The sequence below is a fragment of the Capricornis sumatraensis genome, chromosome 9, assembly GCF_032405125.1.
Source record: "Capricornis sumatraensis isolate serow.1 chromosome 9, serow.2, whole genome shotgun sequence".
In the NCBI taxonomy this organism is placed as follows: Eukaryota; Metazoa; Chordata; class Mammalia; order Artiodactyla; family Bovidae; genus Capricornis; species Capricornis sumatraensis.
The window spans coordinates 51,523,266-51,548,277 of record NC_091077.1 but is presented as its reverse complement, the minus strand read 5'-3'; the positions used below and the strand labels follow the sequence as shown (position 1 = coordinate 51,548,277).

The following is a 25,012-nucleotide window of genomic DNA, read 5'->3' as shown; positions in this document are numbered from 1 at the left end:
TGACCATTTAGTTTCCCTCTATATCCTTCCTTCTGGGCCAGTTAGTAGTTATATAAAATAAGCTTCTCTTCAGAAGACCACAATGGTGACTATGATTCAAGGGAGAATCAAAATATTTCTCAATATTTTATTCAGTAATTCAAGACTAGCTTTAAGGGAAAACAAAACACAGATAAGATCTTACAGCTAGTTGTAAAAAAAAGAGTAAGCATATTATTTAGAAGCTCATTTAAATTTAAATCAGAATCTTTAAACCAATAATTTCTCACCATTCTTTTAATGCATAATAAAAATACTGAGAAGTGAAACTTTTAAAGAGCCAGAAAATAATAACCAAGAATGATTCTACAAGCATAAAATAACTTAAATCAACTACCACACTCACTCTGAATTAATGAAACACATATTTGAATTTTGATGCTATGGGACTATTCAAACTGTCTATCACCATCAAGCTTATTCATTTTATATCTTCCATTTTCAAAAAATGTGAATGTACCATAATTCACAAGGAACCTTACTGTAATGTATTCAGGAGATGCAATGCATCCTCGCTCACTGTTAGACATAATTAAATGATTAAACAGATAGAAAAATCCAAAGTTAGCTCAATACTTAATCAAACTACAAAATAGAATGAAATAACAATTTTCCATTCTAGAATGTAATCTTAAATTTTAAATTAAGTATAAAAGACACTAAATTTGTAGAAATTAATCTACACAACTTGGAATTATCTAAAATGAGTATTGATTGCTTATATATTATGCAATAGTAACAATTTGCAAACTTTTAACCTGTACTTAAAACATTCCAATATGTTTTATATTAAATTAAAATGATGTTGAGTCATTCCAAGAAGTTAGTTTGGATATGGGTAATAATACATGCCCTACCTAACATTCACATTTATTTATATTTATAAACTTTCATAAATGATATGATTAATTACTTTTGAGCCTGAAATATTTTATATTTTAATCTTATTGACTAATTTTGAATAAAGAATGTTTTTAGACAATTAATCCTGAGATACAAAGTTTTATAAATAGAGGCCCAAGGATGAGCTTCAGCATGGAGTCCTTGACTATTATCCCAAGGGTTTGCTGTGTGATTTTAAAGGGAGAATGACTTTCATCAGCTTCTCAAAAGAGGTCAGCAATTCCACCATCCTACATGTGGCTAAGAACCACTGAATTAGAAGGATGACCTAGAGGCAAATGATTTTTGCTAGAATCTTCAGATATGGTACATGGGCATGTATATACATGGGTATACTACATGGAAAGACACTTTTACAAATGCCAGCAATAAAGCACTTAAGGATAGGAAATTTAAAATGAAAGAAATTGATAAATGTTAATAGGCTTCACTTTGATAGAATTAACTTTTTCTGTCTAGATAAATCCAGAAACTTAGGAAATAATGCCAACTAGCATATATTGCCGATGTTATAGGCCTATATGCATGCCTTTAGCAAGTTTGAATGACTTGATTCAAGAGTATTAATAACCTTATTTGCCTTGTTACTCTGGCAGCATAAACCTGGGAGCTTTGTTTCAGTACGTAGTAGACAAATTTCTCCCCAATTCAGAAAACAAAATTACAAAATTAAAAATGGACAGGAATTTAAGTTATATTATTTCAATGAAATAAGCACACTAAGACAAAAGGCTGCATTCTTTTACCACAAATAATATGAAAACAGGTTTTATCTTATTGTTAGAAGAAAGGCTGAGGATTATTTAATGTACAATATATGTATGATGAATGTTCAAAACAAAAAAAAAAGAAAAGAAAAGAAAGAAAAGAAAATCCTTTCAGAACTAATTAACAGTGTTAATTTTTGGTAGAAGACTGAAGTGACAAAAGTCATTGGTCTAATAATGTGAAAGTCTCAAACCTAAAACTTGTTTAAAAAAGCAAAGAGGATGAGTAAAATTTTAAAAATCCATAGTGATTACAATAATTAGGATTAAAGATGATGAAGTGATTTGGGTAGATGAGTTGAAAGTAAGAAATTATTTCTAATAAAGTTATGACAAAGTCATTCTTGAATCTTTTTTAACATGTTCTTACAAAAGATTAGGAGAAATAGGGTATTTACTGGCTAAAAAGCATAATACTTTGTATGATTAAAATAGGATGTGTGTATCCTTTGGCATTTCGCTAACGTTCTTTAAAGGTTACTCGAAGTATAAGACATCCATGAAATAAACTGGATTTTTTTTAAAACAATTAACATAAACTTCAAGAAGAGGGGAAGGATCTATAGAACTCACCAGACCAGAATGATGTGATCCTGCCTCCTGCCTTTCTTCCCCGACTTCTCTATCCAGACCCGGAGGTAGACTGGGGCTGAAGGCCATGAGGTCGGTCTTGGGCGGCCCCTCCCCAGAGCACACCCTCTGCCGCCTCTCTTGAGAGAAAGACCAGCTCCCCACCGCGCTGGAGCACACCAGTCTGGGCTTCACCGGCCCGCACGCGCCCTCGCTGGGCGGCGCCGAGCACCGCAGCGCCGTGTACAGCAGCAGCGTGAGCACCAACAGGCTGGACACCGCGCAGATGGCGATGATCAGGTACACGTTCACATCCACTAATGCCGTCTCTGCGCCGGCCGCACCAGACGACGCCCGCGAAGAGGCCTTGGGCGCCTGGCCGCTGTCCTCCAGCGACAGCAGCACGGTGGCCGTGGCCGTCAGCGCCGGCTCGCCGTGGTCCTTCACTAGCACCAGCAGGCGCTGGCGCGGCGCGTCCGCCTCGTCCAGGGCGCGCGTCGTGCTGATCTCGCCGGTGTACAGCCCCACGCGGAACGGGCTGCGTGCGCCACCCGCGGCCGGCAGCAGCTCGTACGACAGCCACGCGTTGTAGCCCGAGTCGGCGTCCACCGCGCGTACCTTCGCCACCACGTGGCCCGGGTCCACGGACCTCAGTACCACCTGGCTCAGCGCGCTGGGTCCTCCACCTGGCCCGGGCGGCAGCAGCGCAGGTGCGTTGTCATTCTCGTCCAGCACGAACACCTGCAGGGTCACGTTGCTGCCCAGGGGCGGCACGCCCGCGTCGCGCGCGCTCACCTGGAACTGCAGCAGCTCCAGCTCCTCGTGGTCCAGCGGCTGCAGCGCGTACACCTTGCCGCTCTCTGCGTGCACCGACACGTAGCTCGACAGCGCGCGCTCGCCCACCCGCCGCTCCACTAGCGAGTAGGACACCAGCGCGTTCTCCTGCGCGTCCGCGTCCCGCGCCGACACGGTGAAGATGTGGCAGCCGGGCGGGTTGTTCTCCTTCACGAACGCTGTGTACTGTGGCTGCGCGAACGCGGGCGCGTTGTCGTTCACGTCGGCCACCTCTACGGACACGCTGGCTGTGGCCGACAGTGAAGGCGAGCCCCCGTCCCGCGCTGTTACCACCAACTTATAGACAGACACGCTCTCACGGTCCAGGGTGCCATCCAGCACTAGTGAATAATAGTTCTTGAACGTGGACACGATCTTGAAGGGGACGTTGGGCGTTAGAAAGCAGATTACCTGTCCATTGTCCCCAGAGTCTCGATCAGATACACTGATAAGCGCAATGACAGTGCTTGGCTGAGTGTCCTCTCGTACTGGTAGAGACAGGGAAGTGACAGTGATTTCAGGGGCGTTATCATTGGCATCTAAGATTTCAACCCAGACTGTACAGTGACCTGCCATTGGGGGATTCCCCTTATCTGTGGCCTGTACTTCAATTTCATAAAACTTGTTTTCTTCATAGTCTAAAGTTCCATTGACCTTCACTTCTCCGTTATTTTCATCTAGTGTAAATAAAGGTTTTCCATTGGGCTTAATTGACATTAAGGAGTATGTTACCTCCCCATTGACTCCTTCATCTTCATCTGTGGCATTTAACTGTATCACAAGAGTTTCTTTAGCTGAGTTTTCCATCAGTCTCACCCTGTATTCTGATTGTTCAAATTCCGGATCATTGTCGTTAATATCCAAGACGCGGATGAAGAGTTGAACAGTGCCAGTGAGCTCGGGTTTCCCTCCATCTGCAGCCGTCAGTAGTAAATTAAATTCCGGAATTTTCTCTCTGTCTAAAGACTTCTTTAACGTAAGTGACAGTTTTTTAGTCGGCTTACTATTTATTGGTAATTCTAAAGAAAAGTACTCATTTTTGCTTAGTCTGTAGGTCAATTGAGCATTCTCTCCTATATCCGCATCAGAAGCTCCCTCTAGAGGAAACCGAGAGTCAGGTTGTTTAGATTCAGAAATCATCAGCTTTTGTTCTCTGAGAGAGAACACGGGAGGGTTGTCGTTAATGTCCTTCACCTCCACCTCCACATGGAATACCTGCAGCGGCCGGTCCACGATCACCTCCAGGTGGATGCTGCACTCCGCGCTCCGTCCGCACAGCTCCTCACGGTCGATCCGAGAATTCACAAACAAAATGCCATTCTGCAGATTTACCTCCAGAAGATCCCCGCGGCCTTTGGACGCCACCCGGAACAGGCGGGGCACCAGGTCCGTCAGCTCCAGTCCCAGGTCCTGGGCGATGCGACCCACGAAGGTGCCGTGTTTGGCTTCTTCAGGGACGGAGTAGTGGACCTGGCCGCTCCCTGCCTCCCAAGCTGCGAGGAGCAGAAGCGACAGCAGCAGTCGCCCATTGCCCAATCCACTTCTTTGAGTCGCGGACATCTCATATACTGACTTCCAAAATACGATACTTTACACTTACAGTACCATAGACTCCAGTTCCGGGTTAAATATCTTGCTGAATCTTTGAGAAGTTTCAAAGGATCCTTTAACGGTAGCATCCGGCATGACGGAGTCTTTAAATGGGGAGTTTCTGGCTGCTCAGACTAACCCTTGAATCAACTACTTCCTCCAAGTAAAGAGCGACACCTTGTGCCTGAAATTGTGAGTATTGTACCCTACATCCAACACTACAGAATTTTACTTGAAGAGAAAAAAGTAAGTTCATGCGTTTCAAGCTATTTTATCCCCCAAATCGTATTTCCAAAGTGCTTATTTGTGGAACATTCAGATTTTAAGTCATATTGAAATTGACATATATGGAAAAGGCGTTTTTTTTCTTGATTAACGTCAAACCGAAATGTTTGTTCCTATGTTTGATTTAGAGTGCTTTTACTTATCTACACGTATACACACACCGAGAGAGAGAGAGAGAGAGAGAGAGAGAGAGAGAGAGAGAGAGAGAGAGAGAGAGATCAATTCTATAGGTAGCCTTATGAAAAAAGAGTCAAACATTTCCTCATATAAAAATTGTTTTACTTCTAGTCTCCCTTGTTACTTCAGCTGCTAGGAAACTCAGAGACAAATCTGAAGCTTTAATAACAATTCTTTAGTCTTTAAGCCTATGTATTGTATTTTTATCTATGTGCACTATGTGTACTTGCTTTCTATTTATATTTTTATTTAGTTCTAATTTTTTATTGTTATTTACATTTAATTGTGTTCCTGTTACAAGAAACTTCATATCCAGTAAAGAACAACAAGAAAAACAAAAATATATTTCAAATTTGGTGATTTCAGACATGGAATTCACAAGAGAAAAGTCTGTTGATGTAAATGAAATTTATATTTGGCATATATGATTTCTCATGTAAGCTGCATTGCTAACAATATAATAACAGGTTATCAAAATGATTACTTTGTTACTTTATGTAATGGTGTCAGTATATGAAAGACTACTTCTTTCATACTGAACTTTTTTACCATTCAATGAGATAAAAATTGCCATGAAAACTTCTGTGCCATATTGGTATTTCCACTCAACAACATTGGCTTTTATATATTTATCAAGATATAGTAATGAAAATAGCTGACCTATTTCTTCTTTAAAAAAAATTCTGGGTTTGAGACTGTAAGTTTATCCAAAATAAGGGAAATTATTTTTAAGCACTTTGCCTCTAAGTGCCTAATATTGTGCAAAAGAAAATAGAAAATAATCGATTTAACCAAAAGCTAAATGACCTTAGTGTTAATGGAAATTCAATTTCATAAAATATCAACTAGAAAATTGGAACTGATGAATTTTCATTGCCTGAAGTTGTAATTTAGTTACATGTCCTTTATTGTTTCACATTACTTTGAGATTTGAGGAAGGAAAAAAGGGTACAGTGAAAACTGAGAGAAGAAAGTCAGGATAAATATCACTCTAACTTGAGTATTTTGTTGTACAGTTTTGATGGTTCGTATCCAATCTAAAAATATTACAGTGAAAAAATTGCTAGTATATTTATTTGTATTGTTAACATTTTCTTTTATCTTGAATACACACATATGTTCTATTGCTAATTTCAAATCTTGTTTCATTTATTTCAAATTTGTTCTTTTCCCAACATTATTATTCTGCTAGAACTGTCTTTAAAGTAAATTTAAAATTCCGTCTTAAAAAACTAACAAAATAGACTGATGACCATTTGTGACACTGAATTCTCTTATGCATTTATTAATAGAAAACAACCAGTCAAACAGGCCTATTTTCAAAGTATACCATTAGGCTAGAGAACAGTAGATCTAACATGATATTTGAAGCCTGTCAGATTTGGTAGAAGAAAGAAGCAACAGACTTCCAACCACTTCTGTAAGGAAACTTGAGATTGAGATGTTACATGCAATGTGAAGTTTTTAAAGGTAGAGAAATAAATATGAGAAAGTTTATCTGAGAGATTATATTACATGTCTAAATTCAAACCAGATGTTACACAAGTATATTAAGTGACACTGGAAGAACACCAAGTCATAAAATAGTTGGATATATTGTATGAATCAATGTCACATCTTTTGCATTTTGTCTGTGATACTTCAGATTTCATCATCTCAACTAGCTCCTATAGAACAGATCTTTGAACTCATCTTTGGGGATGGGCCTGAGATCTGGTAATAGGCTGGTAATAGATCTGGTAATAGGCTGGTGCCAAGAAATCACATCTATATAGTTAACATTGATTTTGTAAGACTGACTGAAAAGACTAAGGAACTTTGACCCTGACCTTTTCAAAATCAATATGGTTAGTCTTAAATTCCAGCTGTATGTCCTGCTAGTCAAGTATGTTCTTCCAGTCCCCATCATCCACTAATATTCCATAATAGATCTAGTACTACTATTTATTGAAAACATAGAACCAAAAATAAATCTTGAAGCCACTCCTGGAAACCAGTAGGTTTTCCAAAATTAATGGATTAGAAGTACCATTCAGCATTGTATCTACAAAACTACAGAATATAAGCAGTGATGTTCACTCTGTGCTATCATGACTCATTGAAATATACAGTTATTTGATCACAGATTATTTGTTCAATTGGCACAATCTCTCAGGCAACAGTAAGACTGAAGAAGAAAGAAAGACCCACACATGTTCAAAGATTTTTATGGGAAATATATACCTTTAAAGCTATTACTGAAGTATATAATTTTGGAAACACTTACTGATCCTTCACTGGTAGTCAGGATCCAAGAAATAATCATATTACCACTTAAATGTGTCAAAACATAATTATTATTGTATTAGTGTAAAAAGGATAGGTATATGTATATATATATATATATGTATATATATATATATATAATTTGGGTTTGGTGTTCTGCAAGACTGTAGCAGAGCACAGTCTTCTGCTTTTCCTTATATATTAAGTGATTTTGCTTATTTATATCACTTCCAAACAAGTGATCAACAGTGCTTATTGGACAACCCTTAATTATTAATAATGCAAATCTCCTATCTCAATATGGCATTGACTAAGACAAATGATAATGATGACCATGAACATTCTGAGAAAAGAATCACTTAGCAACATAAAAAAAAATTAATTCCTATCTCAGTTATGGTATTGTTCACTGGTGGCTCAGAGGTTAAAGTGTCTGCCTCCAATGTGGGAGACCCGGGTTCGATCCCTGGGTCAGGAAGATCCCCTGGAGAAGGAAATGGTAACCCACTCCAGTATTCTTGCCTGGAGAATCCCATGGACGGAGAAGCCTGGGAGGCTACAGTCCACGGGATCGCAAAGAGTTGGACACAACTGAGCGACTTCACTATACTACAATCATGAAGATAATCATGGAGGTTTTTTCCTAAGTAAAACAGGAGAATTAACATGTATACAGCTTGTGCTTGATTTTTCTAGCCAGAACTATGGTTGGATGGCATCACCAATTCAATGGACATGAGTTTAAGCAGACTCCGGGAGACTGTGAAGGACAGGGAAGCCTGGTGTGCTGCTGTCCATGGGGTTGCAAGGAGTCAGACACAACTGAGCAACAGAACATTGGATGAAAGATTTACTCTAAAAAGTTGTACAGTTAATAAAAGAATGGCTCTTTAAGAGATGTGCATTTGAATATCAACTCCATCATATATTAACTGGATGGCAGTGGACAAGACAGACAAGCATCTCACCATCTCTTATCTAATCTTTAGAACTTGGATAGTTGAATGTACTTTAGAAGTTGCTATAAGATTTAAACAAAGTTATTATTTAAGCCCTTTATACGATATCTTACAGAAATATCTCAAATAGTGGTGGTTGATTATAGTTAGTGACCAATGTTGTATCCTTGACTCTTGTAGTCTGTAGCTGTGGATGAAGAAGATTCCAGTGCCATAAACCAAGATATGACTTTTCCTTTTCTGAAGATTTTCTAATGTTCATCTTTATGGAAATCATCCTACTTTCTGGGTAGAAAATAGCTATCTCAGAATTTCTATTAACTTTACCCTATCTATAATGTGGTTCTCCACCTACATGTAAATATATCATATATAATTTATTTATCCATACCATACAATTAAAGAATCTCTAGTTTTCACAATTGAGCCAAAAAGAACAAAATAAACTTCCACATTATTTGATTCACACCCTTACAGCTCTAATTTCAAGTTCTCTGTGACCTCTTTAGGGAAAACCATTCACACGAATATAGCATTGGAGCAAAAAGAAATTTGTATCAAATATATCTAAAGTACACAATGTTTAAAAAAAATTTAAGTACACAATGTTATTTTGAAATGTTGTCAATAGCACCATTGTCAAGTGGAAGTGTCAAGTGCCTTTATGGATATTCCATGGTTATTAGGCTTAAGTTATTTAAAGCACTGTTATTTTGAAGTCCAAGCCGCTTGGTGAACATGGACAGAAGTATCACAGTTCTGCATATATGAGAAGACATTTTTGAAACTCAAAGCACAAAGGAGTATGAATTTTCCCACAGCCTCATTATAGGTACCATGAATGCAAGAAATAGAAGTATAATAAATGCTCAAATAAATCTTCCAAATAAAAATCAGCAAATTAACATGGAGGAGAGCAGCAAGCTACTGGGAAATTAGCAAACCCATCATTATATTAGAAAAAAAAATAGTTTGTATATCTCAAGCATCTGAAGACTATGAAGAAAAGTTTAAATCATGAAGGGATTAAAGGCAAAAAACTAAAATCATACCTAAAAAAGGCTAAAATTCTACCTACTTTATGAAAGAAGCATGCTATTGATTATAAAGAAATGAAATTATTTATAAAATTAAGCCACCTTAACAGCCCATGCCTGACAGTAATACAGAAGTTTATAGAAAGGTAAGAATTCTAACATGTTTAAACTCAAATTAACCAAATTATGGAACTATGAATTATTGTGGAAAATTTGAAGGCACAAACATGAGTGGAGGGCACCAAATAATATAGAATAAAAAATAAACAGGAAGAATGAACTTGCTGCAAAATTGAGAAGTAGAATATTTGAGCCTCACCCACATGCTCCATTTCCATCAGTGACACTCTCCTTCTTGGCTGACTTAGCCTTGCTCATTTACAGGAAGCTGTGACAGTCTACTTCATCATTACTATTATTATTATTTCCAACAACTAAATAATATTCTCAAGTGTGTTTAAGAAGATTGCGGTGAAAAGAAATAAAAAAGACTGGATTTCCATTCTGCTTTAGAATAAGCCATCACAAGAAAAAGACAACAAATATTTCAAGCAATGGACTTGTAGTAATTTGTTGGTGAACTACTATGTGATTGACGTTAATAGGCATGATACATCCCAGAATTACTGTACTTACATTCTCGCAAAACTCCTGTTGGTCTCCAATATCTCCAGAATTCAAACCTGGGGGAACACTAGGACTGAAGGCGATGAGGTCGGTCTTGGGCGGCCCCTCCCCAGAGCACACCCTCTGTCGCCTCTCCTGTGAAAAAGACCAGCTCCCCACCGCGCTGGAGCACACCAGTCTGGGCTTCACCGGCCCGCACGCGCCCTCGCTGGGCGGCGCCGAGCACCGCAGCGCCGTGTACAGCAGCAACGTGAGCACAAACAGGCTGGACACCGCGCAGATGGCGATGATCAGGTACACGTTCACATCCACTAATGCCGTCTCTGCGCCAGCCGCACCAGACAACGCCCGCGAAGAGGCCTTGGGCGCCTGGCCGCTGTCCTCCAGCGACAGCAGCACGGTGGCCGTGGCCGTCAGCGCCGGCTCGCCGTGGTCCTTCACTAGCACCAGCAGGCGCTGGCGCGGCGCGTCCGCCTCGTCCAGGGCGCGCGTCGTGCTGATCTCGCCGGTGTACAGCCCCACGCGGAACGGGCTGCGTGCGCCACCCACAGCCGGCAGCAGCTCGTACGACAGCCACGCGTTGTAGCCCGAGTCGGCGTCCACCGCGCGCACCTTCGCCACCACGTGGCCCGCGTCCACGGACCTCGACACCACCTGGCTCAGCGCGCTGGGTCCTCCACCTGGCCCGGGCGGCAACAGCGCAGGCGCGTTGTCGTTCTCATCCACCACGAACACCTGCAGGGTCACGTTGCTGCCCAGGGGCGGCACGCCCGCGTCGCGCGCGCTCACCTGGAACTGCAGCAGCTCCAGCTCCTCGTGGTCCAGCGGCTGCAGCGCGTACACCTTGCCGCTCTCTGCGTGCACCGACACGTAGCTCGACAGCGCGCGCTCGCCCACACGCCGCTCCACCAGCGAGTAGGACACCAGTGCGTTCTCCTGCGCGTCCGCGTCTCGCGCCGACACGGTGAAGATGTGGCAGCCGGGCGGATTGTTCTCCTTCACGAACACCGTGTACTCGGGCTGCGCGAACGCGGGCGCGTTGTCGTTCACGTCGGCCACCTCCACGGACACGCTGGCCGTGGTGGACAAGGAAGGCGAGCCCCCGTCCTTCGCGATCAGTGTTAGAGCATATTCTGACACTTCCTCTCTGTCCAGGGAACTGTCCAGCACTAGCGAATAGTAATTCTTGAAGGTGGACACGAGTTTGAAGGGGACATGGGGTGTTAGTGAGCAGGTCACCTGGGCATTGCTACCTACGTCACGGTCGGTTACACTGATTAGAGTGACGACTGTCCCTAGTGGAGCATCCTCTGGAATAGAAAGCAACAGTGACGTCACTAGTAACTCCGGAGCGTTATCATTGATGTCCAAGACTTCTATCAAGACTGTGCAGTGACCAAACATTGGAGGATTTCCCTTGTCAACTGCTTCTATTTGAAGTTTCCATAATTTAGTTTCTTCGAAATCTATTTTGCCATTTACTCTTATTTCTCCGCTGTTTGAATCTATGCGAAAACAGGCTTCTGTATTAGAGGAAACATCCGTTGCAAAGGAATAAATAATGTGGCCGTTTGAACCCTCGTCCAAATCTGAGGCGTTAAGTCTAATGATCAGTGTGCCGTTTCTTGCATTTTCCAGTAATTTTATACGATGAACTGCTTTGTCAAAAACTGGGGCGTTGTCATTTGCATCCAGCACTGTGATGTTTATCTTTACAGTGCCTGTCAGTTCAGGTTTGCCCCCATCCGTTGCTTTGAGCACCAAGAGAAGCTCTGAAGCAACTTCTCTGTCTAAACGTTTTTTTAGTACTAGTTCGAGCGGTTTTACCTGCTCATCGTTGCTCGGTACTTCCAGAGAGAAATACTCGTTGGGGGTCAGTGTGTAAGTCAACAGAGCGTTCTCCCCGATATCTGCGTCTGAGGCGCCCTCTAGTGAAAAATGAGACTCAAGAGCCCTAGCTTCGGAAATAAAGAGATTTCTGTGTGTCGCTGGGAACACAGGCGGGTTGTCGTTAATGTCCTTCACCTCCACCTCCACGTGGAACACCTGCAGCGGCCGGTCCACGATCACCTCCAGGTGGATGCTGCACTCCGCGCTCCGTCCGCACAGCTCCTCCCGGTCGATCCGAGAATTCACAAACAAAATGCCATTCTGCAGATTTACCTCCAGAAGGTCCCCGCGGCCTTTGGATGCCACCCGGAACAGGCGGGGCACCAGCTCCGCCAGCTCCAGCCCGAGGTCCTGGGCGATGCGGCCCACGAAGGTGCCGTGTTTGGCCTCCTCGGAGACTGAGTAGCGGACATGATTGCTCCCAGTCTCCCAGGCTGCGAGAAGCAGAAGTGAGAGCAGGAGGCGCCGGGCTCGCCGGCCACCAGATCCTGAAGCTAACATCGCTCCTGGTTAGTAAATCACATTTCCTGAGTCGAAATATGTAGTCCTTTCGAGATCTTTCTTTTGAGTCTTAGTCCTGATATCCCAACTAATCTTAACAATGTGGGTGTGTGTATAGTCTTTAAAGCACCGGAACAGTGACGGGTCTTTCTGTTCCGGGAATAATCTTTACTTTTTTGCGTTAAAACAATCCTCTCCTTGGAGAACAACGACATCCTGTGGGTCAAAGTGGAAGTGCGTTTGGCGTTCATACTATTTCTTTCACTTGGCTTCTTCCTTGATTCCTTCATATTAGTCTGCTTTTGTCAGCCTTTAATTCTTTCATTCCTTGTGTGTGACCACTAACTCTTTAAAGGTGGTTTGGTTTTAGAAGTTAGAATTCCAAGAAGAGTTCTATTTTTGATACAGTCATCTAAGAGAACATACTACGGCACTATTACATATATGAACGTGAAAAAAATCCGTGTTGTTACTAGTGATACAGTTTTTTAAAGATTTTCAGAACTTGATCATTTTGAATGGCCTCTTACTAAGTTTATTTAATTGCTAACACTATAATTTTCTACTGCTTAAACCTTATAATGTGTTAAATTACTCTAGTCCAGTTGTGTACAAGATAACTCAAAATGCCAACTGTCTGTTACCTTCTCAACATGATGATGTTTCGAATCAATGCTAATATGAAACTTCTAAGTTGTCCAAAAACTTATTTGCTCTGATGTTAATGAATTTACCAAATACTGACTCCTGGAAATATGAAACATGTTTATCTTTGTCTCATTTAAAAGTTTTTTTCAATTACTAAATTTGCCCAGGGTGAATGTCATCATTTCCATCCTGAAGGACAACTTAAATTTGTGTTATATCCACTGTTATCTGTAAAAATAATCTTTCTAATCCCCCCTAAAACCATACTGATCAGAAATCCAAATTATATTTGTCACTTTGTTCATACCCATTTTATTGCAAAATTGGCTTAAGGAGACTAGGGTGTAAAGAGCATTCTAAATATCATGTAAGCACTCAGTTTTGTTTTCCTCTTTTATCTCAAATTTTTTTAAAACAATGAAATCTGCATAACAACTATTCATTGATTGCAATAAAGCTTATCAGTGTTGTTTTAGAAAAAATGTTTTACTCATTCTCAAGATTGATAAGGAGCCAACTATCCAATATTTGACATCTTTCCAGGAAGAGAACAGTCATTTGGAAAATCCCATTTCTCTCCTTAAAAAATTTATAAGTGGTTATCCAAAGAAATCTCACATTTCATGTAAAAGTGAGCTACAATATTTATCCTGAACACTTTATAAACTAGTGAGTCAATAATTATAAATCTATGCCAAAGATTTTTCATTCTAATTACTTCTCTTTTATTAATTGTGGAAACCATAAATTCAAGACCAACATATTTACCTAAAGACAGCAGGAAAATTTTAGCATATAGGTGTGACTAAATTCAGAAAGAGATATGACAAGAAAATAAACCTCTGCATGTTTGCTGATAGAAATACTCCAGTTCCTACGGGAATGACTGCATGCTGAAGATCTGTTCCACTTTTGGCTTAAAGAGGTGCTTCACTGATTAAGAACATATGAATGATAGCTTTTAAAGCTCCCACATTCCAAGGCTATCATATAGCTAAATTACTACAATATATTAATAAAACTGTAGGTTCTTCACTCATCTTGAAACAGGCTATCACAAATGCTAAGCCATTGAGAGCCAGGGATACTAATAATTTGCCTCATTTTAATGCCATCTAATACAGAGCACGTTAAACAGAGTTATAAAAATAAGATGTTATAGTTTCAAAACAAACGGACTAACTCCTTTTTTGGCAAGAATGTTATAAGCAATCCTTGGGGATTTCCCTAGTGGTCCAGAGGTTAAGATTCAGTAATTCCCCAGCAGCAGGCTCTGGTTCCATCCCTCCTGGAGAAATTAAGATCCCTCTCTCAAGCTGGGTGGCTCCCAGGGGGAGGGGGTGAGAGTAATCCTTGACTCAGGAAATTTATATGACTTCAATCTAAAAATCAGTCCTTCTGAATTGAATGAAAGCAACTGTCCACAAAGTTGTTAAAAATATTTATGTAGGGCTTCCCTGGTGGCCCAGTGGTAAAGAATCTGCCTGCTAATATAGAAGATATGGGTTCCATCCCTCCTCTGGGAAGATTCCACATGCTGCCAAGCAAGTAAGCCCATGCACCACAACTACTGAGCCTGTGCTCCAGAGGTCTGAAGTGGCAATTACTGATCCACGAGCTTCAACTACTGAAGCCCATGAGCCCAAAAGCCTGTGCTTTGCAAAGGGAATTCACTGCAAAGGGAAGTCACTGCAATGAGAAACCTATGCACAGCAATTAGAGGGGAAGCCCTACTCACCACAACTAGAGAAAAGTCTACACAACAATGAAGACTCAGTACAACCAAATATTTTAAAAGATAAAAAAATATATTTATCTTAACAACAGAGCCACTGGAAGATATTGTCACATTAAAATGTAAAATCAGTATAAAAAAATAAAAACAAAAATGAAAAATATTTTTAGTCCAAAACACTTAATTCCATTGATTAGGACATATTTTATGAACTCTCTCCCAGTCTACATACTCCAAGGTGTAAACACTAAAGTTCAAGTATGCATTAAAAGTTATGTTGCACTACACATATTCTTTATTTAAGGAGCAAAACCCACAGTTTTCCCACAAAGGGAATTGATCATAGCAGTCTTTTTGTTAATGCAATAGGGTCATTTCAAATTTTAGATTTAATAATAAAGTACTTTTCTTACAAATATCTGTAACATAAAAAGATACTGGTTTTTGGAAAAAAACATCAAAACCTGCAACCTACACCAAATATTTGTACTGGAAAATATAAATGAATTTACTATATATGGCATTTACTAAAAATTGAAGTATCAACCAAAAGGTGATGCAGAGGGTACTGTAAAAATACAAAGTGAATTTTTAGAAAAAGAAAACAATATTACAAAACTTATTACAAGAAATGTTTGAGATATTTTATAGAAATATAAGTTCTTTAGACAAAAGATAAAGATACTGCAAGAAATATATTTCAGGCAGGAAAACGGGGTAAAATAAAATATTCACGCAGCAAATCATGACAATAAAAAAGCAATAACCCACCTTGATAGAGTGGTCGCCTCCAATAGACTGTTCTTCCACTTCCACCTCTGGTTGCGGACACGGCGGAAGACTGGGACTGAAGGCGATGAGGTCGGTCTTGGGCGGCCCCTCCCCAGAGCACACCCTCTGATGCTTCTGCTGAGAGAAAGACCAGCTCCCCACCGCGCTGGAGCACACCAGTCTGGGCTTCACCGGCCCGCACGTGCCTTCGCTGGGCGGCACCGAGCACCGCAGCGCCGTGTACAGCAGCAGCGTGAGCACCAACAGGCTGGACACCGCGCAGATGGCGATGATCAGGTACACGTTCACATCCACTAACGCCGTCTCTGCGCCGGCCGCACCAGACAACGCCCGCGAAGAGGTCTTGGGCGCCTGGCCGCTGTCCTCCAGCGACAACAGCACGGTGGCCGTGGCCGTCAGCGCCGGCTCGCCGTGGTCTTTCACCAGCACCAGCAGGCGCTGGCGCGGCGAGTCCGCCTCGTCCAGGGCGCGCGTCGTGCTGATCTCGCCGGTGTACAGCCCCACGCGGAACGGGCTGCGTGCGCCACCCGCGGCCGGCTGCAGCTCGTACGACAGCCACGCGTTGTAGCCCGAGTCGGCGTCCACCGCGCGCACCTTCGCCACCACGTGGCCCGCGCCCACTGACCTCGACACCACCTGGCTCAGCGCGCTGGGTCCTCCGCCAGACCCGGGAGGCAGCAGCGCGGGCGCGTTGTCGTTCTCGTCCAGCACGAACACCTGCAGCGTCACGTTGCTGCCCAGGGGCGGCACGCCCGCGTCGCGCGCGCTCACCTGGAACTGCAGCAGCTCCAGCTCCTCGTGGTCCAGCGGCTGCAGCGCGTACACCTTGCCGCTCTCCGCGTGCACCGACACGTAGCTCGACAGCGCGCGCTCGCCCACCCGCCGCTCCACCAGCGAGTAGGACACCAGCGCGTTCTCCTGCGCATCCGCGTCTCGCGCCGACACGGTGAAGATGTGGCAGCCGGGCGGGTTGTTCTCCTTCACGAACACGGTATACTCTGGCTGCGCGAACGCGGGCGCGTTGTCGTTCACGTCGGCCACCTCCACGGACACGCTGGCCGTGGCCGACAGTGAAGGCGAGCCCCCGTCCCTCGCGGTCACCACCACCTCATAGTTCGCCACGCTCTCGCGATCCAAGACGCTGTCCAACACGAGTGAATAATAATTCTTGAAGGTGGGCACTAGTTTGAAGGGGCTTTCAGGTGTTAGTGAGCAGGTCACCTGCCCATTGGCGCCGGAGTCACGGTCGGACACCCTGATCAGGGATATGACGGTACCTACTTGAGCATCCTCTCGCACTGGGAGAGCCAAAGAAGTGACAACCACCTCAGGTGAATTATCATTTTCATCCAGGATTTCCACTAGGATGGTGCAGTGACCAACCATGGGTAGGTTTCCTTTATCTGTCACATCTACATGAATTTCGTAAGTGTTACTATCTTCGAAGTCAATGGCATCGTTGATTCTTACTTCTCCCGTTCTTTCATTAATTAAAAATTTCCTTCTTATGGTGGGTGGAACCAAAGAGCTAAATGAATATATTACTTCCTTGTTTATCCCTTCATCCGCATCAGAAGCATTTAGCCAAATGACTAATGTTTGGTTCGCTGAATTTTCATACATCTTAACTTCGTACACGGTTTGGTCAAATACAGGTGCATTGTCATTGGCATCTAACACCAGGATCAGCAGAGTAACAGATCCGGTAAGTTCAGGTTTGCCTCCATCAGTTGCCGTTAACAACAACCGAAGCTGAGGGTTTTCTTCACGATCCAGCAGTTTGCTTAAAACAAGCACTGGTAATTTGCCTTTGTCCTTTTTGTTTATAATATCAAGAGTGAAAAACTCACTTGAACTGAGTCCGTAAGTAAGCATTGCATTCTCTCCAATATCCGGATCAGATGCGCCTTCTAGAGGAAATCGAGAGTCAAGCGGTTGAGATTCCAGAATTGAGAGCTTTTGTTCTGAGGTGGAGAAAACCGGCCGGTTGTCGTTAATGTCCTTCACCTCCACCTCCACATGGAATACCTGCAGCGGCTGTTCCACGATCACCTCCAGGTGGATGCTGCACTCCGCGCTCCGCCCGCACAGCTTCTCCCGGTCGATCCGAGAATTCACAAACAAAATGCCATTCTGCAGATTTACCTCCAGAAAGTCCCCGCGGCCTTTGGATGCAATCCGGAACAGGCGGGGCACGAGCTCCGCCAGCTCCAGCCCCAGGTCCTGAGCGATGCGACCCACGAAAGTGCCGTGTTTAGCCTCCTCTGGGACCGAGTAATGGACCTGGCCGCTCCCAGCGTCCCAGGCTGCAACAAACAGAAAAGAGAGAAGCAGGCGCCGGGTGCTCAGGCCGCTGGGTCTGTAGACCAACATCATACCCTTCTTCTGTTTTACAAGTCAATAACTGGGTCGTCTAGAACACACCCGCACGCTCCGAATTTTCCTATTCCATATCTTACATTCAATTTTATCGAAATGACTGAGATCTCCGAATGTAGCTCCTTCCTCGTCCTTGAGAAACAGGATTGAGTCTGTTCTGAAAAGCCATTTTTGTGGAAGACAGCGACATCCGGTGGCTTAATGTGTAAGTACAATTCCATGAGTTTAACAACTCATTCGTATCTTTTCATTCTATTTTCACAAATTCGTATCTTTATGAACTTTCAAAGACACATCATGTTTCTTCTGTATATAATAATCATTGTCCATATGCAGTGCAGCATTTTCTTGAATGGAAAAGCACCCAGAAGTAATTCCTTCCAACCGTGATTGCCATTAGCTAAATTTGAAGACAACTTTTCCTATTTGTATAATACTGAGTGTACTAGCATTTTGTTGGATAACGAATTTAACTCTTCAACTTCTAACACAATTCTCTCTTCATCATTATTTTGACATTAAATAAACCTTATTCAGACACTAATTTCAATCATCAATTCTCTGTGAGGTATTTGCAACTTCTAAATGCCAATCATCACTGGAATGCAGAGAGAAGGTCACAGGCTTCAACATCAGAAATTCCTCTCTTCTTATTCCTAGTCTTCAACTTACTAGCTGTGTGACTTAGGCAAAATAATCTAACCTCTCCATCTCAGTTTCACTTTGATAACATTCATAGAAGATTAATAATATGGTGGTCACATGAATTATGATATATGAAGTGCCTAGGATAGTACTTTAAGGAGAGTGAATGTTTCATAAATGGCTGTTACTCTCAGAGCTCACTTTAGCCACCTTGTTTTCATAATGCTCAAGACCAAAATTGGCTCTTTGGGAAAAACTGTTACCTAGAGAATGGTGTCACCCTATAAAGCCTTTACTACTGCTACTGCACAGGCTGAGCAGTGTTCCTATCTTTAAGGAACAGAAAAGTGCTTGTATTGAGAAATTAGTTATAGAGGGGGAAGTTTCAGTTTTTTATACACATCTTACATGAGCAAAAAATCTTAATTATGATTTAAAATAAAATAATTTTATACTTTGATTTCTACTTTCAGAGACAACTAATTTCATCTTTGTCATATTTATGTTTTTTCAAATACCCCAAATATAGAGTTTTGGCATTATCTAATAATTTTGTGTTTCAATAGTTTTCATTGCCTGTGGTAAAAATATTTTATCTCAAAATTCTTGGAATCAAATATTTAGTAACTGAAATTCTCAATTAATACACCTACACTAACGATAAAACCTGAAGTTTCTCCTTTTCCAAAAAGGAAAACTTAGGAGTTTTGTCTGATCCAAAGGATAATTTCTTTAATTATGTTTTTATTTTTTAAAGAAATCAATAATTTTGAACTCTTACAGTTATTAAGAGCTGGAAAGTAGAATATTTATGAATATGAAAATTTATAGAAATGAGGGTCAATTAATTCACTGATGTATGTATGCTGCTAAATTCTAATTTTATGGTCCTATACTCCTCTAGAATGATTCTAGTGTCAAAGTCTATTCAAATCCTGATTTTAAGAGTTACTTTTCTTATAAAACATAATAAAAATTTTAATGAGTTCATCTATCCATCCATAATAGCAATATTCAGTGTGAGCTATCAATACTATCTGAAGTTTAAAAATAAGTTTATCATTGATTAATCATCTCAACACAAGATAATGATATAAGGTAAATTCTATTGCTGTTAATGAGCATTTTTGAACCAATTAATAGCATAAATGTCCCAATATAAATCTCCAATAATGAATAAAAAGTAGTGTAGTTAAGTTACATCTTGTCAAATAATAAGAACTTACTTTCCCAGGCAACTCATTAGAGCTATTGCATCTAAAACTTCAGTTGGATAAGAGTTACCTGGAATGCTTGTTAAAATACAAATTTTACTGGTAATTTCAGAAATTTGAGGTGATGTCTGGGAACCAGAATGTTCAGTTTTGAGGCTGACCACAGCCCCCAGTCTGCCTGGATACCCTCTATGTTTGTCTGCATTCTTCTATAAATCTATATAGTGCCCCTTTCACTCTCAAAAGTGTCTAAATGTCATAACCTTAGTTAGCCCTATCTTGACACTACAATTCAGGGACTGGCATAGGGGAGCTTCATTGTTGGTCTCATGATTCTGGCTTAAAGTGAAGAATGTTATCTACAGATAAACAGAGGGGTAGTTACTAGGTAGGCGAAACACTGAAGTGTCTTCTAAGCTCTCAACTCTCTGTTTTGGACTTTCCCCCTGTTTTGAAACTTCCCAGTTCCCTGAATTATACTGTGCTCATGCTTCCTGATGATCCAAAAAATCAATTAGTAAGATGTTTACTGATTTGAAAATTTGCACACAATGATAACCCATGTTCTGGGAGGGAATAAAGATTAGTATAAGGGACTAAATTACTAATTACACTGATACAATTAAAAATGATAAAGAATAAAATGTATAATTATAGAAGATGTAATAAGTACTTAATGAATAATACTAGGTCTAAGATACTAGAAGAGTGGTGGGAATTTGGGGGGGAAGCAAATGACATTTCTAGTATCCCTCAATCCATATAACATAATCAAATACCTGGACCCACATACAGGTGGCATATGGAAACTGAAAAAGTACACAGACAGAAATAATTGAAAGTATAAGTCTGGATTTAAAGTGAGTTATGCCAATAGACATAGGTTTTATGACAGGAGTTCAGAAAATACTCAAGTTTTGAAATAAATAGAATGAAAAAAAAGTAGACTGCTTTGTAGCATATACCAAATGTGTTCTTTGGAAAAAAGAAAAGCACTGAAGTGTTTTAAGAGATTTTACTATCACATTTATGGTTATATGGTGGCTCTACTCTCAAAGCCATTCTGATTTTCCTCTGCTGAGTTTTTAATTAAGAAATACCTTGTAAAACACCTGACACAATAAAGAATAAAATCCCTGAGTAGAAATACAAGATGCATTACAAAACTACAATGCAAGAATAAAGGAAGTTTTTAAAATATAAATTAGAAAAGAAAATGAATGGAGGACCACCAATTTGAAACTCACAAGCCACAGTCCAAGAAATGTAACTTTTACATGTAATAAATTTAAAGGTGTACAACCTCATCTACAGATTTCTGTCTTTTGGACTATTTAAAGGAAAAAAAAATCCTCTTCTAAACTGCTTAAGTTCCATACAGTTAATTTTAAGAGAATTCAAAGTGCAGAATGTAGATACATTTCTAATGCTTGAGCATTATTATATCACTAACAGAAAAAAAAATTAAAGCAGAAAGTCTTCTTGAGGAAAGAGAGTACCTTTCAGGAAGTATTTTCAATATCAGATAAAACATGAATTTCAGGAAATTCTCTAAGTGGTAGAAAAGATTCTTAACCAACATATTCTTGTGAACTACATTGTCAGACAATGTAAAAAAATTTTTTTTAACAAGAGGGAATGAGTTATATTTGAAACACATATTCAAAATGAGATTCCTAAAGTAAAGCCTCTCTTTTCTAGGTATAGAGGAAGTTGCTCATTGAAGTTACAGATACTAATTAGTGCTGACCACCATGTCTCCAAAAAGGTAGACAACTACAAAGTTAACAAGGTCATGGTTACTCATATACCAGCTCTAGTAAAGTAAAGTAAAAGTAAAGTTGCTCAGTCGTGTCCAACTCTTTGCGACCCCATGGACTGTAGCCTACCAGGCTCCTGTGTCCATGGGATTTTCCAGGCAAGAGTACTAGAGTAGCTTATCATTTTCTTCTCCAGGGGATCTTCCAGAACCAGGGATTGAACATTGCAGACAGACACTTTACCGTCTGAGCCACCAGGGAAGCCCACTCACTATACCTGCTATGAGGTTGCTTAAAAACAAAAGAATTTAGACTACAGTACTTAATGGTAAATGGTGTTGCCCTTTACTTAAAGTGTAACGACTAAATCTGTTTACACCTAATAGTTTTCAGCTAAGGTGGCAACAATGGATCAGGAATTCAATATGCCCAGAACAGGTTCTAAATAAAATGAATTAAGTCCCAATAAATATCTGTTTAATGCATGGTTTATAATAATTCTCTATTAAAGTACAAACAAAAAACAAAAAAAATAAAGGTATTCACTTTCTGCAAATAAATTTAAACATCCTGGCAGAACTAGGATAAATGGATGAAAACCATTCTAATATACCTTAGAAGATACTTAAGATATGTTTCAAGACAGAATGCAAAAATGAACAAATAAAATATTAGAATAACCCACCTTACCAGGGGAGTCCAAAGAAGCCTGTGGATCGTTGGCTACAGATCCAGGACACGGAGGTAGGCTGGGGCTGAAGGCCATGAGGTCTTTCTTGGGCGGCCCTTCCCCAGAGCACACCCTCTGTCGCCTCTCCTGAGAGTAAGACCAGCTTCCCACAGCGCTGGAGCACACCAGCCTGGGCTTCAGGGGTCCACACAAGCCTTCGCTGGGCGGCGCCCAGCATCGCAGCGTCGTGTACAGCAGCAACGTGAGCACCAACAGGCTGGACACCGCGCAGATGGCGATGATCAGGTACACGTTCACATCCACTAACGCCGTCTCTGCGCCGGCCGCACCAGACAACGCCCGCGAAGAGGCCTTGGGCGCCTGGCCGCTGTCCTCCAGCGACAGCAGCACAGTGGCCGTGGCCGTCAGCGCCGGCTCGCCGTGGTCTTTCACCAGCACCAGCAGGCGCTGGCGCGGCGCGTCCGCCTCGTCCAGGGCGCGCGTCGTGCTGATCTCGCCGGTGTACAACCCCACCCGGAACGGGCTGCGTGCGCCACCCGCGGCCGGCTGCAGCTCGTACGACAGCCACGCGTTGTAGCCCGAGTCGGCGTCCACCGCGCGCACCTTCGCCACCACGTGGCCCGCCTCCACGGACCTCGACACCACCTGGCTCAGCGCGCTGGGTCCTCTGCCTGGCCCGGGCGGCAGCAGCGCGGGCGCGTTGTCATTCTCGTCCAGCACGAACACCTGCAGCGTGACGTTGCTGCCCAGGGGCGGCACGCCCGCGTCGCGCGCGCTCACCTGGAACTGCAGCAGCTCCAGCTCCTCGTGGTCCAGTGGCTGCAGCGCGTACACCTTGCCGCTCTCCGCGTGCACCGACACGTAGCTCGACAGTGCGCGCTCGCCCACCCGCCGCTCCACCAGCGAGTAGGACACCAGCGCGTTCTCCTGCGCGTCCGCGTCTCGCGCCGACACGGTGAAGATGTGGCAGCCGGGCGGGTTGTTCTCCTTCACGAACACCGTGTACTCGGGCTGCGGGAACGTGGGCGCGTTATCGTTCACGTCGGCCACCTCCACGGACACGCTGGCCGTGGCCGACAGCGAAGGCGAGCCCCCGTCCCTCGCAGTCACCACTACCTCATAGTTCGCTATGCTCTCACGATCCAAGGCAGTGTCCAGCACCAGCGAATAGTAATTCTTGAAGGTGGACACTAGCTTGAAGGGGACATGAGGCGTCAGAGAACAGGTCACGTGTCCATTTTCACCTTCATCTCCGTCAATCACACTGATCAGGGCGATGATTGTCCCCAGCTGTGCATCCTCTTTGACGGGGAGCCAGAGAGTTTTGATAGTCAACTTAGGAGCATTGTCATTAGCGTCCAAAACTTCCACAAGAACTGTACAGTGACCAGTCAGGGGTAGGTAGCCTTTATCAGTCGCCTCTACTCGGATTTTGTAGGTTTTTCTTTCTTCAAAATCGATGTGTCCTGCAACTGTAATTTCCCCACTTACAGGGTCTATGTAGAACTTAAAATCTATATCAGGAGAAGCGTCACTAGAGAATGAATAAATAATATCCGCATTCAAGCCTTCGTCTAAATCTGAGGCGTTAAGTTTAATTACCAACGTTCCATTAGGGACGTTTTCTGCTAATTTCACAGCATAGAGTGTTCTATCAAAAACTGGAGCGTTGTCATTGGCGTCTAGCACGTTGATGAGTAACTGAACGGTGCCAGTCAGCTCAGGTTTGCCTCTGTCAGTGGCTGTGAGCACTAAATGAAGTTCCGGAGATTCTTCCCTATCTAAAGGTCTGCGTAATACAAGACTGAGAGGTTTTACCTGTTGGTCGGTGGTTGGTACCTCCAAAGAGAAATACTCACTGGAGCTCAGCCTGTAAGTCAACAGAGCGTTCTCCCCGATATCTGCGTCTGAGGCGCCCTCTAGTGGAAACCGAGAGTCAAGAGGCCTGGATTCCGCGATAAACAGATTCTTTTGTGTCCCCTGGAACACAGGAGGATTGTCGTTAATGTCCTTCACCTCCACCTCCACGTGGAACACCTGCAGCGGCCGGTCCACGATCACCTCCAAGTGGATGCTGCACTCCGCGCTCCGCCCGCACAGCTCCTCCCGGTCGATCCGAGAATTCACAAACAAAATGCCATTCTGCAGATTTACCTCCAGAAGTTCCCCAAGACCTTTGGAATCCAACTGGAACAGTCGGGGCACCAGCTCTTGCAGCTCCAGCCTTAGGTCCTGGGCGATTCGGCCCACGAAGGTGCCATGTTTGGCCTCCTCCATAACTGAATAACGAACCTGGGCACTCCCTGTCTCCCAGGCTGCGAGGGTAACAAACAGTAGTAGTAGATTCCGGTTCCCTTGGTTGCCTTGACTTGCGCACAGCATTTCAAATAGTCGAGCTTATTTCTTCTTAGCGAAAAATTTCTCAATATTAAGGGAAATCTTCTGATTCCGTCAGTTCCATTCTGCTGTGTTCGTCATTGTTCTGCACTAGGAAACTATAAAAGACTCGAGCATCTTTCCTAAGCCTCAAAGATGGCGGTAGCTTTGGATCAGAGAATTTCTCGGCGGAGAGTGACATCACGTGGCCCAAAAAGTAAGTACATACTCCATGGCTGAACATTTTACCTTATCCTGAGAAATTTTACTTCCTTCTCTGAATTTTTTCTTAATCTTTAATGAAATAGAGAACAGTATTTGTGTCTTG

The 25,012-nt window shown here is 42.5% G+C and overlaps 4 protein-coding genes across 4 annotated transcripts; all 4 read right to left on the bottom strand.

Moving 5' to 3' along the window:
- Positions 1-2,186: 2,186 nt before the first annotated feature.
- On the bottom strand, positions 2,187-4,673 carry LOC138086304 (protocadherin alpha-11-like). Its single transcript, XM_068981096.1, has one exon. The coding sequence runs from the start codon at positions 4,671-4,673 to the stop codon at positions 2,187-2,189; it is 2,487 nt and encodes an 828-aa protein (XP_068837197.1).
- A 4,697-nt stretch (positions 4,674-9,370) lies between these two features.
- On the bottom strand, positions 9,371-12,444 carry LOC138086303 (protocadherin alpha-10-like). Its single transcript, XM_068981095.1, has 2 exons — positions 10,063-12,444; positions 9,371-9,385 (listed from the first exon to the last, which is right to left on the bottom strand). The coding sequence occupies exons 1-2, from the start codon at positions 12,442-12,444 to the stop codon at positions 9,371-9,373; spliced, it is 2,397 nt and encodes a 798-aa protein (XP_068837196.1).
- Positions 12,445-12,612: 168 nt separating this feature from the next.
- Positions 12,613-17,992, bottom strand: LOC138086302 (protocadherin alpha-10-like). Its single transcript, XM_068981094.1, has 2 exons — positions 15,599-17,992; positions 12,613-12,660 (listed from the first exon to the last, which is right to left on the bottom strand). Exons 1-2 carry the CDS (start codon positions 17,990-17,992, stop codon positions 12,613-12,615), a joined length of 2,442 nt encoding a protein of 813 aa, XP_068837195.1.
- Positions 17,993-18,016: 24 nt separating this feature from the next.
- On the bottom strand, positions 18,017-24,690 carry LOC138086301 (protocadherin alpha-9-like). The gene is made up of 2 exons (XM_068981093.1): positions 22,303-24,690; positions 18,017-18,130 (listed from the first exon to the last, which is right to left on the bottom strand). The coding sequence occupies exons 1-2, from the start codon at positions 24,688-24,690 to the stop codon at positions 18,017-18,019; spliced, it is 2,502 nt and encodes an 833-aa protein (XP_068837194.1).
- Between the last annotated feature and the right edge of the window lie 322 nt (positions 24,691-25,012).

Excerpts from the sequence above, each read along its gene's own strand:
- LOC138086303 (XM_068981095.1), bottom strand. The coding sequence starts at position 12,444 with ATGTTAGCTTCAGGATCTGGTGGCCGGCGAGCCCGGCGCCTCCTGCTC.
- LOC138086302 (XM_068981094.1), bottom strand. The coding sequence starts at position 17,992 with ATGTTGGTCTACAGACCCAGCGGCCTGAGCACCCGGCGCCTGCTTCTC. Across the intron at positions 12,661-15,598 it reads GAGGCGACCACTCTATCAAG|GATGTCGTTGTTCTCCAAGG; the intron begins GTGGGTTATTGC and ends TTTGACCCACAG.
- LOC138086301 (XM_068981093.1), bottom strand. The coding sequence starts at position 24,690 with ATGCTGTGCGCAAGTCAAGGCAACCAAGGGAACCGGAATCTACTACTA. Across the intron at positions 18,131-22,302 it reads CTTTGGACTCCCCTGGTAAG|GACGAGGAAGGAGCTACATT; the intron begins GTGGGTTATTCT and ends CTGTTTCTCAAG.
- LOC138086304 (XM_068981096.1), bottom strand. The coding sequence starts at position 4,673 with ATGTCCGCGACTCAAAGAAGTGGATTGGGCAATGGGCGACTGCTGCTG.